This window comes from Lissotriton vulgaris, chromosome 12 (assembly GCF_964263255.1).
Source record: "Lissotriton vulgaris chromosome 12, aLisVul1.2, whole genome shotgun sequence".
NCBI classification, from domain to species: Eukaryota; Metazoa; Chordata; class Amphibia; order Caudata; family Salamandridae; genus Lissotriton; species Lissotriton vulgaris.
In genome coordinates, this window is record NC_141700.1 from 729,843,862 (window position 1) to 729,857,322 (window position 13,461).

The 13,461-nt window shown below is 47.7% G+C and overlaps 1 protein-coding gene across 4 annotated transcripts in view; it reads left to right on the forward strand.

The window, feature by feature from the left end:
- The window catches only part of GAL3ST4 (galactose-3-O-sulfotransferase 4), a 97,163-nt gene that overhangs the window by 62,804 nt on the left and 20,898 nt on the right, over positions 1 to 13,461 (forward strand). For all 4 annotated transcript variants that reach the window (XM_086945996.1, XM_086945998.1, XM_086945997.1 and 1 more), the window contains exons 2-3: positions 725 to 835; positions 9,010 to 9,328. In XM_086945996.1, the coding sequence (XP_086802122.1) occupies positions 729 to 835; positions 9,010 to 9,328 (426 nt within the window). In that variant the 5' untranslated portion in view covers positions 725 to 728. The remainder of the gene's footprint in view (positions 1 to 724; positions 836 to 9,009; positions 9,329 to 13,461) is intronic.

The window sequence follows — 13,461 nt, forward strand, 5'->3', positions numbered from 1 at the left end:
TATGTCCTGTACTTCCTCGAGCGGTCTGAGGAAGGTGTGCAACGACAGAGTACATTTGAATACATGGGTGTAAACCTGGCGATCCACCCAACTCTAAATACATCAGGCGGACCAAGTGAAGGATGGGCAGCGAACTCTGTCGCCATTGCAGCAGAGTGCCCTGTCCGCCAAACTCTAAATTAGTCAATGTATCTAAATGCTATCTATAAATGACTGTCAGTAAATGTTTCTGTTTGCATATGGATGCTATCTGTCACTGTTACAGACTGTCTGTAAATGGTGTCTGCATATGTTGCAGGCTGTGCGGTGCGTAAATCTTGTGGACAGTGGACTGTATTTTCTGGACTGTGTAAATGTTGTCTGTAGAATAGATGTTGCAGACTGTCTATAAATGTTGTAATGATAATCTGTACATGTTGCGGACTGTCTATGGATTTTTTCTGTGCCTGTTGTTGACTGTCTGTAAATGCTTTCTGCAGAATCTTTACGTTGTAGACTTTTTGTAAATTTTGGTGTCTGCACATGTTGCAGAACGTCTGTAAATGTTAACAACGGCGTGTAAATGCTGTCACCTATACATTTTTCAGCCTGTAAATGCTGGTGATGTAAATGCATGTTGCTGACTGTCGGTAAAAGACTATGAAAAGCTCATGATGCTGGTACCTGTTCCTCTGCTCCCAATAGCCCTGTTCTCACATTTCTTCCTCTTTCTCTTTTTCCACAGGACCATGAGGCTGTGGGTGTGCTGCCGGCTCCATGTGCTGTGGGCAGCCCTGGCGGTGTGTCTGGCTGTCGGCTTCATGATACAGATTCTGGGAGTTCCCTTCCAGAAGAGGTGAGTTTTAACTCCTCTTCATCCCTGACCCGCCATTCCGTGTAAGTGCGCGCCCCATTGTCAAGGAGAGATCAGACATGACATCTGCATGGAGACCCCACATGGGGTGAGTTGCTGGAGTCTGTCCTTTGAGATCACAGGTTCTTGTTCCATGTGGAGATCCTAGCATCCCACCTGTGCCATTTGGCTGTTCAGTGTCCCAGGAACATTTACCCTATGGAGAGCCTAGGCTCTGTATCCTATGGCTTTGCAGGGGCCGTTGAGGTGAGTCACAGGGGCGTGTATCTTATGGAGTTCCCAGGGTCTAAGTTATATGGTGCTGCTGGGGCTCTTGATGTGAGTCCTTGGGGCACACACCCTAGGGAGAGCCCAGACTCTGTGCAGGGGCTGGAGAGGTGAGGCCAAGGGACATGTATCCCGTGGAGATCCCAACCTCTGTGTCATGTGTCTGTGCAGGGGCTGGAGAGGTGAGCCCCAGGGACATGTACCCTATGGATGTCCCAGTCTCTGTTTCAAGTCGCTTTGCAGCGGCTGATGAGATAAGTTTCGGGGGAGCATACCTTAAAGGATCCCACAGTCTGTGCCCTATGCTTGGTGCAGCGGCTGTTGAGGCGAGTCCCAATGGTTTATACCCTATGGAGAGTCCATCCTTGGAGATCTGTGGATGTGCAGGGTCTGGTAAATCTAATCCCAGGAACCCATACCTTTGGGAATTCCAAGGCTCTGTGTCATGTGGCGGTGCAGGGGCTGGTGATCTGAGTCCTAGGGATATGCACACTATGGAGAGTCCATCCTTTGTGTTGTGTTGCTTTGTAGAGTCTGGTAAGGTGAGCCGCAGTGACATCCATGCTTTGTGGCTCTCAGGCTCTGTGTCTCATGGCTGTGCAGGGGTTGCTGAGGTGAGCTCTCTGGGTGCTTACCCTATGGCTAGCCCAAGGTCTGTGTCCTGTAGTTAGTTCAGGGATGGTGAGATGAGTCCCAGGATCACGTATCCAATGGAGGTTCTAGGATCCCTGGCTGTGTGACCTGCAGGTTCAGACTGGTAAGGTGGGCACTCAGGCAATGGGCCGGTATCTAAGTTGCAACTGTGGGCCGTTTTTTAGGTCAGTCCTGGGCCATGAGCTGCTCTGCGAGCCATGCTATATTGGAGTATGTACTTGAAGCACTGCCCACTCGCTGCCCATATTTGTCATTGGCTTGTATCATTGTCCTTCGTAAATGCTGTCTTCTGATTCTTTATTAGGCCTGTTAGTCCCTCCTTAGTACTTCCTTGTTTGAATTTGTTACCAACCAATGAGGACTGGCCCTTTTAAGTCAATTGTTACACGGCAAGTCTTCTTTAGTCTCTAAGCACTATTTTCTTTAATGAGCTTCTCTTACTGCAGGAGGGTCTCTTGTGCGTCACCACCAGCTTGTTTATCTAACTTGTGCCACACAGGGAGCTCTTCAGGGGCCATGGAAGAGAGAAGGGGCAACTCAGCGATGCCTTCAAGCTTTTGCAGTGCAACAGGTCTCGCATTCGCGAGAGTTTAAGCTATTAGCATTGTAAATGACAATGCCTTCTATTTATGTTTTAAAAACCAAAACATAAATAAAAGGCATTGTCATTTACAATGCCAATAGCTCAAACGCGTGTAAATGTGTGACCTATTGCATTGCAGATGATTGTTTGGATAGTATGGGGGCTGATTTGGGCTTTGTCTGTGCTGTTCAGATGCTGCCCAGTGGGGGCCTAAGCAGTCTTTCTGGAGGCAGATGGGCCTCTGTTACCTTCCTTCTCCCAAGGGGGAGGCAGAGGTGTCATTTCCAATCTCTCGCTGGGCTGGCCCTTTAATGTATGCAGATGGTGCAAGGGGCCTGAGAAGTGGCCTCACCTATATTCAGGTGTGGTTCACCAGTGTGAACTAATCCATGAACAAAGCGTGCAGGCAACATTTGCATTTTTTTAAAAAAGGTTCCAGAACTTAAGAAAATATGCCTCTTTTAGAGAACTCTACCCTTTGTTTTTTGGTAAGGTGCAATCTGCAAATGTGGGCCACTTTTTTGATCTTGCCCAGGCAATTTTGTTTTCCCAATCCAACCCTGGTGGCCTGTGGTTGTTCAGGGGTCAGTGAGGTGAGTCTCAGCAGAGTGTATGCTGTGAAGGGTCGATCCTCTGTGTGCTTTTGCGTGGTAAGGGCTGTGAGGTCAGTCCAAGGGATGCACATCCTGTGGCGAGCCCAAGGTCTGTGTCTGTACTTGGTGAGAGGGCTAGTGAAGTGAGTCCTATGGACATGTCCCTTTTGGTGAGTCCATCCTTTGTGTCCTGCTGTTTTGCAGGGTCTGATGAGGTGACTCCCAGTGACGTGTCCTCTGGAGTGTCCAGGCTCTGAGTCACAGGCGCAAGAGAGTTGAGTCCCTGGGGTTCTTACCCTATGGCTATCAGAAGGGTCTGTGCCCTGTGGTTGGTGCAGGGGTCGGTGAGGTGAGTCTCAGTGACATGTACCCTTTGGAGATCCCAGGCCGTGCAGGTACTGGTGAGAAGAGTCCATGGGGTGTCTACCCTACGGAGAGTCCATCGTCAGTGCCCTTTTTATTTGTAGAGGCTGTTGAGGTGAGTCCCATGGATGTATGACCTATGGAGAACCCAAAGACTGAGTTATGCTTGGTGCGGGGGTCTGCGCGGTGATTTTAGAAACATGTTCCGTATGTGGGATCCCTAAGAATGTGTTAAATGGGGGTGCTGGAACTGGCGTGGTGAGTTCCAGGGATATATACCCTCTGACAATTACAAGCTCGGTGTCCTACTGTGATGCCGGAAAAGGAGAGATTAGTTCCATTAAAGTAGGCTTTTCTGTGATGGTGCAAGGCGGGGTGAGTACTAGCATTGTGTACCCTGTGGAGACCCCGTGCCGTGTATCTTGTGCTGATGCAAGAGTTAGTTGCAATAATGCCTAGGTATTGTTCTTATCTGACAGAGACTTCTAGGTGCAAATTCCATACCTTAAAATTATCCCCAAGCATCAGACAGGATCTGGACCATTTTAGTGAGAAGTATTCCTGCGCGCTATTGGGTGGTGTCATTCGGCTTCGCATGGCATCGTCCTCCCTGCCAGAAGTGATGTGCGCGGTGCCCATATAGGTGCCACCCAGGTTTGCTGTCGTGAGACTTTTGCTTTCTGCGTCAGTCAGTGTAAATCCGTTGAGGAGCTGCCTCCAGTCATTTTTTCAACCCTTTTGTCAAAGATTTTTGAGACATTGTCTCCTGGTGTGGCAGGGATGTCCACAAGGAAGGCTGGTTTTAAGCCCTGTGGCACCTGTCACTGGCAAATGATGGTGACAGACCCACTCCTTGTCTGCCTCTGGTGCTTTGAGCGCTACCACGATGCTAAAACCTGCATAGACTGGCACGCCATGCACCCCAGAGCCTTGAGGGAGTCGTCCCTCAAACCCGTTGATGCTCGACGTGCAACGCCTCAATGGTCTTTATCCTGTTCAAGAGGAAGTCCTGGGATCAGTCACGGAGCCACTCCAAGCACATTTCATCACACTTGAAAACTTCTGAACATTTGAGTAAGTCCAGCAAGCGCAAAAAAGAAATGAAGTAGAAGAGGTCTTCGACTTGCCATGTCCGTCGAAGTCATCTGATGAGATGAGGGAGCGTCAACATTTGAGGCCTGGCTTTGCAGTTGAACCTGTGCCTGGACCGTCTCTGCACCTCTCTGAGTTTCCAGGAGCTGGAGTGACCCACGCCCAACACTGAGTTTAATGAGGCCCTGTACCTCATATTTGGGTGGCCCGTCCCTGTTGGAACACCTTTGAACCCCATAGGCTTGGGAGAGGCCCCTACTGGTCTTCCTACCACCGGTATACCCCTGACACTAATCAGGACCCTTGGATCTATGGACGGAACTGGACTAGCACCGGTCTAACCAACCCAACCTTCCCCAGCGCAGGCCCCATTGCTGCTGTCCCCATACTCATCCCGACTCCTAACCGAAGCCATATGGCGTCATCCGACACCTACTGTAGGCATTCTATCCAGGCCAGAGCCTGTGCCCTATTCCTATGGGGTAGGACTTGGGTATGACTGGAAGAGGCCACTGGATCCTGATGAATACCAGCCTCTAGATGTCATCGAGGACACATGGTGTGAAGATGTGGCAGATGCCAGTGGACTGGACACCTCCCCAGATACTGGCTTGGTCTTTCCTCATACCATGGCTACAGAGGAGGGAGCTTAATTTGCTATGGTGGTGAGGAGGGCGGCCGGGGTCCTAGACCTTCAGCTGCTCTCCGTGGCTCTCAAGACGATCGTTCTGATGGAGGTGCTTCAGCCGGTAGTCACCCCTTCTGGACCGCTTCTTCTGTTTGATGAAGCCTAATGTACTTCCTACCTGGGTCCTGGTCCAGTCCATGAACAAGGGCTCCTGTGAATAGGACAATTGGCTGCCACCATTACTCTGCCCCATGGGACACCAACTTCCTCACCCAGCACCCCACCTTGGAGAGCTTGGTGGTTCAAGCCTCCATTTTGAGAAAATATCGTGGAGCATTCCCTAGTACTCCACTTGACAGGGAATCCAAGAGGCTGGTTACCTTGGGAAGGAAGATGTTTTCTTCCGCAAGTTTGGCACTACAGTCAGGGAACACCGCATGCCTTTTGGGCTGATACGCCCATTCGCTCTGGGACTCGGTTGTGCAGGTGCTGCCTATTATCTTGGAATGGCCTGAGCCATACTCTCCCAAGCTATTGCTGGCGGGAGGAACACAGCTATGTTCGGCATACACTGTGCGCTGGATAGGACTGACTCTTTAAGCAGAGCAGTTTCATAATCGGTGGCCCATAGGCACTACTACATGTTAAGAACAACTGGCTTTTTGGGGATGTCTAGGCCTCGCTCATGGACATGCCCTTTGAGGGTTCCCGCGCTTCGGAGACAAGGTGGACACAGCAATAGAGTGCTTCAAGGACAGAAGGGCTATGGCCCGGTCTTTGGGCCTTTCCATGGCCCTTTGCCAACTTCAGTCCACCATTCGCTCCTTTCATGGCCACCGAAGGGGCTTCAAGCTGCGTCAATACCTACCCAGCCACTATGGCATGCAAGCTTCCCAACCCCTGGGTGGCCGAGTGTGTGGTAGCACAGACCTCGTGGATCAGGTAGCCAGAGGTCGGACCAGTCCTCCACCACCTTGGCAGCCACAGCCTCCAAGCCTCTTTAGTTTGGCCTCCGGCCATCATGGGCATCCAGTGTGAGGCAGGATACGCCATCACCTGCACCACTGGAGGTCGATGGCACCCGACCACAGGGTTCTCCAGATTGTCCGAAGGGGCTAAATCCTCCCCTTCTTGACTACCCCTCTACCCATGCCACCCACTTGTGACCGGCTGATGGAGGACCACATCTCTTTACTCTGCCAGGATGTGGTGGCTCTCTTGGCCAAGGGAACCATAGAGAGGGTGCTGGCATCAGACGTAGGTCATGGTTGTTATTCCCCTTACTTTCTGGGGCCCGGGAAGGCCAGAGGCCTTTGTCCCATGCTAGACCTGCTCCCTTCAAATTTCTTGCTGAAAAAGAAGAAATTCAAAATGCTCACAGGCACTTAAGTCTTGTCTGCCTTGGACCCTGAAGACTGGATGGTGGCATTGGACTTGCAGGACGCATACTTCAACATTCCTGGCTCCACATCAACCTGTTGGAGTCTCTTTAAGCAGTGGTGAGAGCCTTGGTTAGATATGTTCGCCACCACTGATAATGTGCAATGCCAGCAGCTCTGCGTGCTGGGGTTTCCAAGGTGGCTCTCTCTCGGAGATGCTTTTTGTCTCGAGGAGTGCTTCGGCCTCCTGTAAGCCTTTCTGGCAAAACCATGTATGCCCAGCGTTCTCAAGAAAATTATCAACGACCAGGCCAAAGTCATCCTTATGGCTCCGGACTGGACTCAGAAAGTCTTGTATCCTAAGCTGTTGAGCCTTTCCATCGTTCCTCTGAGCAGGTTTCCCCATGGGAGGATCTCCTGTCACAGCAGCAGGGGATGGTTCTTTGCCCAAACCTGTCAATGCTCCACCACCATGTGTGGAGCTTGAGTGGCACCAGTTGACAGCTTTCGACCTACTGTTGATAGTCTGTAATTTTGCCAGCCTGGCTTCCCTCCATCATGGCATTTTACTCCTGCCTTTGGGGCAAGTTTGTGACATGGTGTGCACAAAAGCTGGTTGCTCCCCTAACTGCTCCCCTTTCTCAGGGTATTTTTTCTTTATTCTTTGTGTAGCTCAGCAAGGCTCTGCTTTGTGCACCCTAAAAATGGAACATCTGCTATCTCAGCATTTCCGCGATTGCCATCCCTATTCAAGTCCCCTATTATACATAGGTCTTTGAAAGGTCTTCCACATATATTCCCACCCTCATCTTGTCTCAGTGGGTGCAAAATGTAGTCTTTACCTTTCTGATGTGTGCTCCCTTCGAGCCATTACACAACTGCACTATCAGGCTTCTTACTATAAAAAAAACTTTTCTAGTGCCAATAACATCAGCCCTTAGGGTCAATGAGCTCCAGGCTTTGTCATCTTAGCCTCCGTATCTTAAGATCTACCCAGACAAGCTGGTTCTTCAGACTAGACCATCCTTGTTACCGAAGGTGGTCCCTTTTATGTAGGACAGTCTATCACCCTGCCTACCTTTTACGCTCCACATCATCTCTCTAAGGAAGAGTAGCAACTACACCGGGTGGACCCAAAAAGAGCATTGTTGCTCTGCCTTGACCTCATAAAAGAGTTCCAGGTGGATGACCATCGCTTCGTGGTGTAGGGAAGGCGGTACAGAAACAGACCATCTCACAAAGGATCGTGCTCTGTATCAAAATCTGCTACACATTGGCCAAGAAGCACCCTCCTGAGGGCTTGTGTGCTCATCCACCAGTGCCAAAGCAGCTACCACCATGTTAGCACACGGAGTCCCGGTCCTAGACAGCAATATGGGCACCTCTGCAAACGTTTACCAAGCACTACTGCTTGGACAGTCAGACCGCAGAGAAAGCCATTTTGCCTGTTTGGTCTTGCAGGACTTCTTAGTATGAAATAGTTTTGCAAACCCACCTCCAGGGATTGTTGTTTGGGTATTTGTTCTAAGGTAAGGAATCTGTGGTTAGTTGTCTCTATTAAATGAAGAAGTTACTTGCCTTCAGTAACACCTTATCTGGTAGAGATTCTATCTAGCTGCATTTTCCTTACCGACCTACCCATCCTCCCCGCTCTGCAAATGGATTTATAGATTCAGGGCTGTTCCCCTTTCAGGGCCTTATTTTCACACACCAGTGGTCATTAGTCTTTGTGGCTCTACGCTTCTGGTGGGGAAAGTTGCATAAAGAAACAGCCGTCCGTGCAGTGGGGTGGAGCCTGTATAGACACCATGGGCCTCATTTATGAAAAGTGACGCATCGCTGCGTGAAAACAGCGATGTGTCACTTTTCACTGCGCACTCCTTGCGACATTCCTGATGCGTCATAATTAATGTATGACGCATCATGTCGCAAGGAGTTACAGATACGTCAGTATTTCTGACGTATCTGTAAGCGCAAAAGTGACACATTGCTGGAGTGTGTCACAAAAGTGACGCAACTCCAGCAATGCGCCCTTTCACATGGGGAAAGCCCCATGTGAAAGGGCTTGCGTCAGTCTTACGCCTGCTGTGAGGCAGGCGCAAGATTTTGACGCAACAGCATCCTAAAAGTGACGCAGTGAAATCTCATAGATTTCACTGCGTCACTATTACGAGGCTTTTTGCGGGGGAACGCCCCCTCTGCATACATTATACCTGACGCAGGTATAATGTGGCGCAGGGGTTTAAAAAGTGACGCATCTACCTAGATGCGTCACTTTTTAAATATGGCGCAACAAGGCGCATTTTTTACACCGCTGGTGTGTCACAAAAAGTGACGCACCGGCAGAGCAAAACTGACGCAAGGCCTTCATAAATAAGGCCCCATGTACATCACTTCCTCCTACAACGCCACACAGAGTCGAACTACGCCACCTACCGACAGGCAGGGGTACTGCTCACAAAAAAAATTGGGTCCAGTCTGACCCCTGGGGATAATTCTAAGGCAAGGGATTTGCAGCTAGATAGAGTCTCTACCAGATAAGGCATTACAGAAGGAAAGTAACTTGTTAGCACAGATCTTTGACTATTCCTTCTCAGTTTGCCTCCTAGAAATGAACAGGGAGACCGCTCCTTGCCATGGAGTTTCCTGGATAGAGTGGCCAAGCCGGCAGCGAGTGCGACGTGCCAGCCCAAACTGCATGTGGTGTTCCTCAAAACTCACAAGACTGGCAGCAGCACCATCTTGAACATTTTGCACCGCCTGGGAGAACGCCGGAACCTGACTTTTGCCCTGCCCATGAAGTACCAGTTCAACTACCCTAACCCCTTCTTTTCCCGCCGTGTGAAAGGTTACAGTCCGGACTCGAAGCAGAAGTATGACATCTTGTGCCACCATATGCGCTTCTACCTGCCTGAGGTAAGTGACCCTTTCCTTCTGTGACACTAGTCTCTGCCTTGGCACCATTTCCCCTCAGTCATGGAGTAAGCTAAATAGCAGAGCATAGTTGCCCACAATGAAACCTTTGAAAACATATGGCTGAGGAATGCATTTAACCCAGATTTTCTTCTAAATATGCAGTACGTTTTAGCAAATATCCTGAATGGGATCTCATGTTATATACCATCACAAATGTCTACAACACCGGGATATACTTGAAAATGCTCAAGATAAAATAGTGTGCCTATTAGAAATAGTGAATGAATAACAGAAGAACAGTTCCTCTGATACATCAGTGTCCATATTTCCTGTGTTGCTGGGACTAGAGATCAGAGAGAGGGCTCAATTGAAGGAGCCTTCAAATGTCACATTCGGTGGCAGGGGGGTCACTAGTGGAAGCATAGAGGCTGCAGGCGAGATATGGGAAGCCTCAGTGCCAATGTTAGTGTACCTAGAGGCACATTTATGTATTGGCCATTTATGCTCCCGCACTGATTCAATGCTTTCTGTTCAGGTTTCATTAGATAATCACCATTCTGCTGCAGAGCAGGTGGCATCAACATATCGTGAAAGTGTTTTATTAAGTCAGCCAAAGAGAAAGAAGTAAATAGCAACATCCTAGCTCGAGAAGGTGGCATGGTTAAAATATGAACTTGGCATGCGTGTATCAAAATGTAAATTCTTAAGTTATGAACAGACATGAGGTTCACTGAAATCGTAGTCCATTGGTTCTGGACCCAGCTCTCCAGTGGATCCTAGTTCATCCATTCATTCCCCTCCCACGGTCTCCCAGTGACCCTCATTGTCCGAAAGGCTCCATCCTCTTGCTGTTCCACCGCAACACCCATTGATTTTGACGCTGGCCCCTATTTACAAGAGTGGTGTAAATAGGAGGCAGTGCCAACATTAAGACCCAGGGAAAACGGGTCTTAAACAGGTGAAACAAGGAGAAATACATTATTTCTCTTCGTTTTTGCTATTTCCATGAGTGCTGCTTTGTGCACACATGGAAAGTGGTTTGACTTCTCTTCAACAAATGTAATGTTGCTGATGAAACATATGACTGCTCATCACTATCGATCATTTGTATTTCTAATGCTTTCTACAATTTAACTTTTTCTCTATCTGAACAAATTCAATTCCACTTTTATAAACTTACACTAGCATTTAAAAACAGGAAAATTCATCAACTTTTTGTCGTACAACTTATGCAGTGTACATTAAAATAACATCATGTACATTATGCTACATTACACAACAACATCATACTGTGGCCACATTTCATTCATTAACACACACTCGCCATCAGCATAAAAATATGAACACTTCTAGTACTTCTAAATGATAATGAACTTTAATCTCTTCTAAACAGTACATGCAACTGGCAACGCCTGGTCACTTACCGTCACGCTATGAGACGATATCCTTTTCACACCATGCATCGCTCAGACCATGAAATGACTTTTGGACTTTAGGTCCAGGTCAGTAATTTGAGTGTTCAGATTTTACCTAGAGGTAAAGTTTAACAACATCAGCTTTTCAGGTGTCCCTCTGTGTGAAGCATTGGAACACATATTGACACCTTCCAATTTTCAAATTACCCCATTGACCACTTCAAACCTTAAATTGGGAATTACAGGCTAACCAATTATGTAGCGCCTTTCTGACTATTGTGCAACACATGTATACAATCTTGCATGCGATACCCTCACGTCTCTTATAACCTTATATTTACATCTGTATTTACCATTGCTAAGGGAAACACAAGTCACAAACATATAAAAACATGGAACTTATTCTGCATTGTCCTCACCTTAAAAAGATGGCAGTCCACGGATCTTCCCTTAAACCCTGTGCACAGGCAGAACTTCAGTGAACACAGTGTCTGCTTACCTCAATAAAATGTGCACAATTATCTATGCATCGGGAGGTAGATGGTCTTCCATTACCAGTAGTCAGGTGGGGCAAGAGGGACCTTTTAGGCTGGTTCGCCAACTGACTTAAAACCTTTTAATGAAAAAGACATGGACTCCTCTTTGGCAAAGTAAAGACAGTTCTTTACTGTCGAGACAGGGAGACAGACCCTCCTCACACACAAGCAGGCAGCCGGTCTCAATTTGCTGCTTCACAGGTAGCTCTTTTTATGCAGAATTTCCTAAATGCCTTAATACAAACCAGCAAATAATAGTTGACTCACTGGTTACATATTGAAAACTGAAAAACATTGAAAGACTTGTGATCCCATTGTGGTAAATTCTAATTACCGATGCTTAATTTCTATGCGGTAAAGTCAATAAGAATAACTCATAATAAATAAGAGGCAAAATCCGTGATATTTGAGGTTTCTCAAAAAGGGTTTTATTCCTATAAAAGGAATTGGGTGATTAGCATATTGGCTCGAGCCAAGGTGGCATACCATTCCGTCACCACATAGGTTCGGGAAGGGACTGACAGACAGAGTCAATGGTAATATGCGAATATGCAAGTATGCGACAATACATTATTGACAGGCATTCATATATATAGTCAATGCATTACAGTAGAGACATATGCAGAAGGCGTAACAGCTGAGAAGAGAGAGATAAAATGCTCATACGTAACAGAAAAGGCGTTGCAATAGGCGTGCATGAAGGCGTGTACTAGAAACGTCATTTATCATGAGGTCACAAGTAGGTGGATCCACAAGAGAATCCTGCAGTGTCAGCAGAAATACATGGCAGAGATGCGCGCGCAGCAGCATGACGTGTAATGTACGTGTAACTTGAGGGGTGAAGGGGGACTTGACACTTAGCCCTACAAGTGTAGACATAAGTCTGGATGTCAGATCAACCTAATCCCAAATTGTATCTAATATCTCATGTTTAAGGAACTGTATTATCTGGAAGGGAAAGGTCTCTCGGACAAGAGGCTATTCTATACTGGCTGTGAGTGCGTGTATGAGCGTCTACGTGTCTGCATGAGATGCGAGGGGTACGAGGGAGGGCATGGGCCTACCATGGAAACAGAGCCATGAATTACTTGCATAGAGACAGTGAGGCCTAACCCTTTGCTCTGCAGCTGGAAGGATGTTGACATGAATCTACTAGACAGGAATGTATTTTCGAGGAGTGGAGCAGATAATTCGAAGGTTGAATACAGTCTTGGCAGACAACAGGCTGAGCCGAGCACCGTTAGCCGTGCAAGAAGTAAGGCAGGGGTCACTGGTACAGAGGCAGCCTGGGCTGAGGCTTTCAGAGTCAGAAGGCAGAAAAAGGCTCAATGGCACAATTCAGGCCTACTTCGCCAGAGCTGAAAAACGTGTAAAGTATACCACAAAAAGACGTTGGCATGGCATATTTAGGAACTGAATATTCAATCCGTTCATGGCGGATCTGAAAGAGAACACGTTAACGTTGGACGCAAATGTATTTGCGTCTTCATAGTTGGCACAGGAGGGAAGTTACATGCACTTCAAGCTAGTACATGGAGTCGGTGGGGTCTAAGATAGGGGACACAATCGATCATAAAATTTATATTACCTCATTCCCTCCTTGTCCCCTACGGACCCTTCATGATATATCGATCTGCATGAATCGATCAATCTGTTCATGTAACATCATTTGCTCTTCTTTCTTCTTTTGACGTTTTGAATTTGGATGCGGAATACATGATGTGGCGCACAAGCCGCAAATCGCCGGCCCACATTGTAAACATAGGCAGCAACTGAAAACTATGAGAAGGCCAATGCCTAGGAAGGATAGGATCTTCCATCCCCAAGCGGTCAACGTGGTCCAGAACCAACCAGACCAAGTCCAGGTGCCTGGATTCTGATGTATCAGACTTGCAATTTTATGGAGACGTGTTATAGCTTTATATACCGTTGGCGCGTTTTCTGGAATGAAAACACAGCAACTTGACCCGATGACCTTACAAGCTCCACCCCTATCAGCTAGGATGACGTCAATGACGAGACGATTTTGAAGAACAACAACCCGCATGGCGGACTGCTCCTCTGTTAAGTTGCCTAAAGCGGAGGTAGTTTCATTCACTACTGCTTCAAGGGTTCTAGTTAATTTGCGTATCAGTTTACTATTGAAAACAGCACCTAAGTAGGGGAAAAAACCTTTATTGAA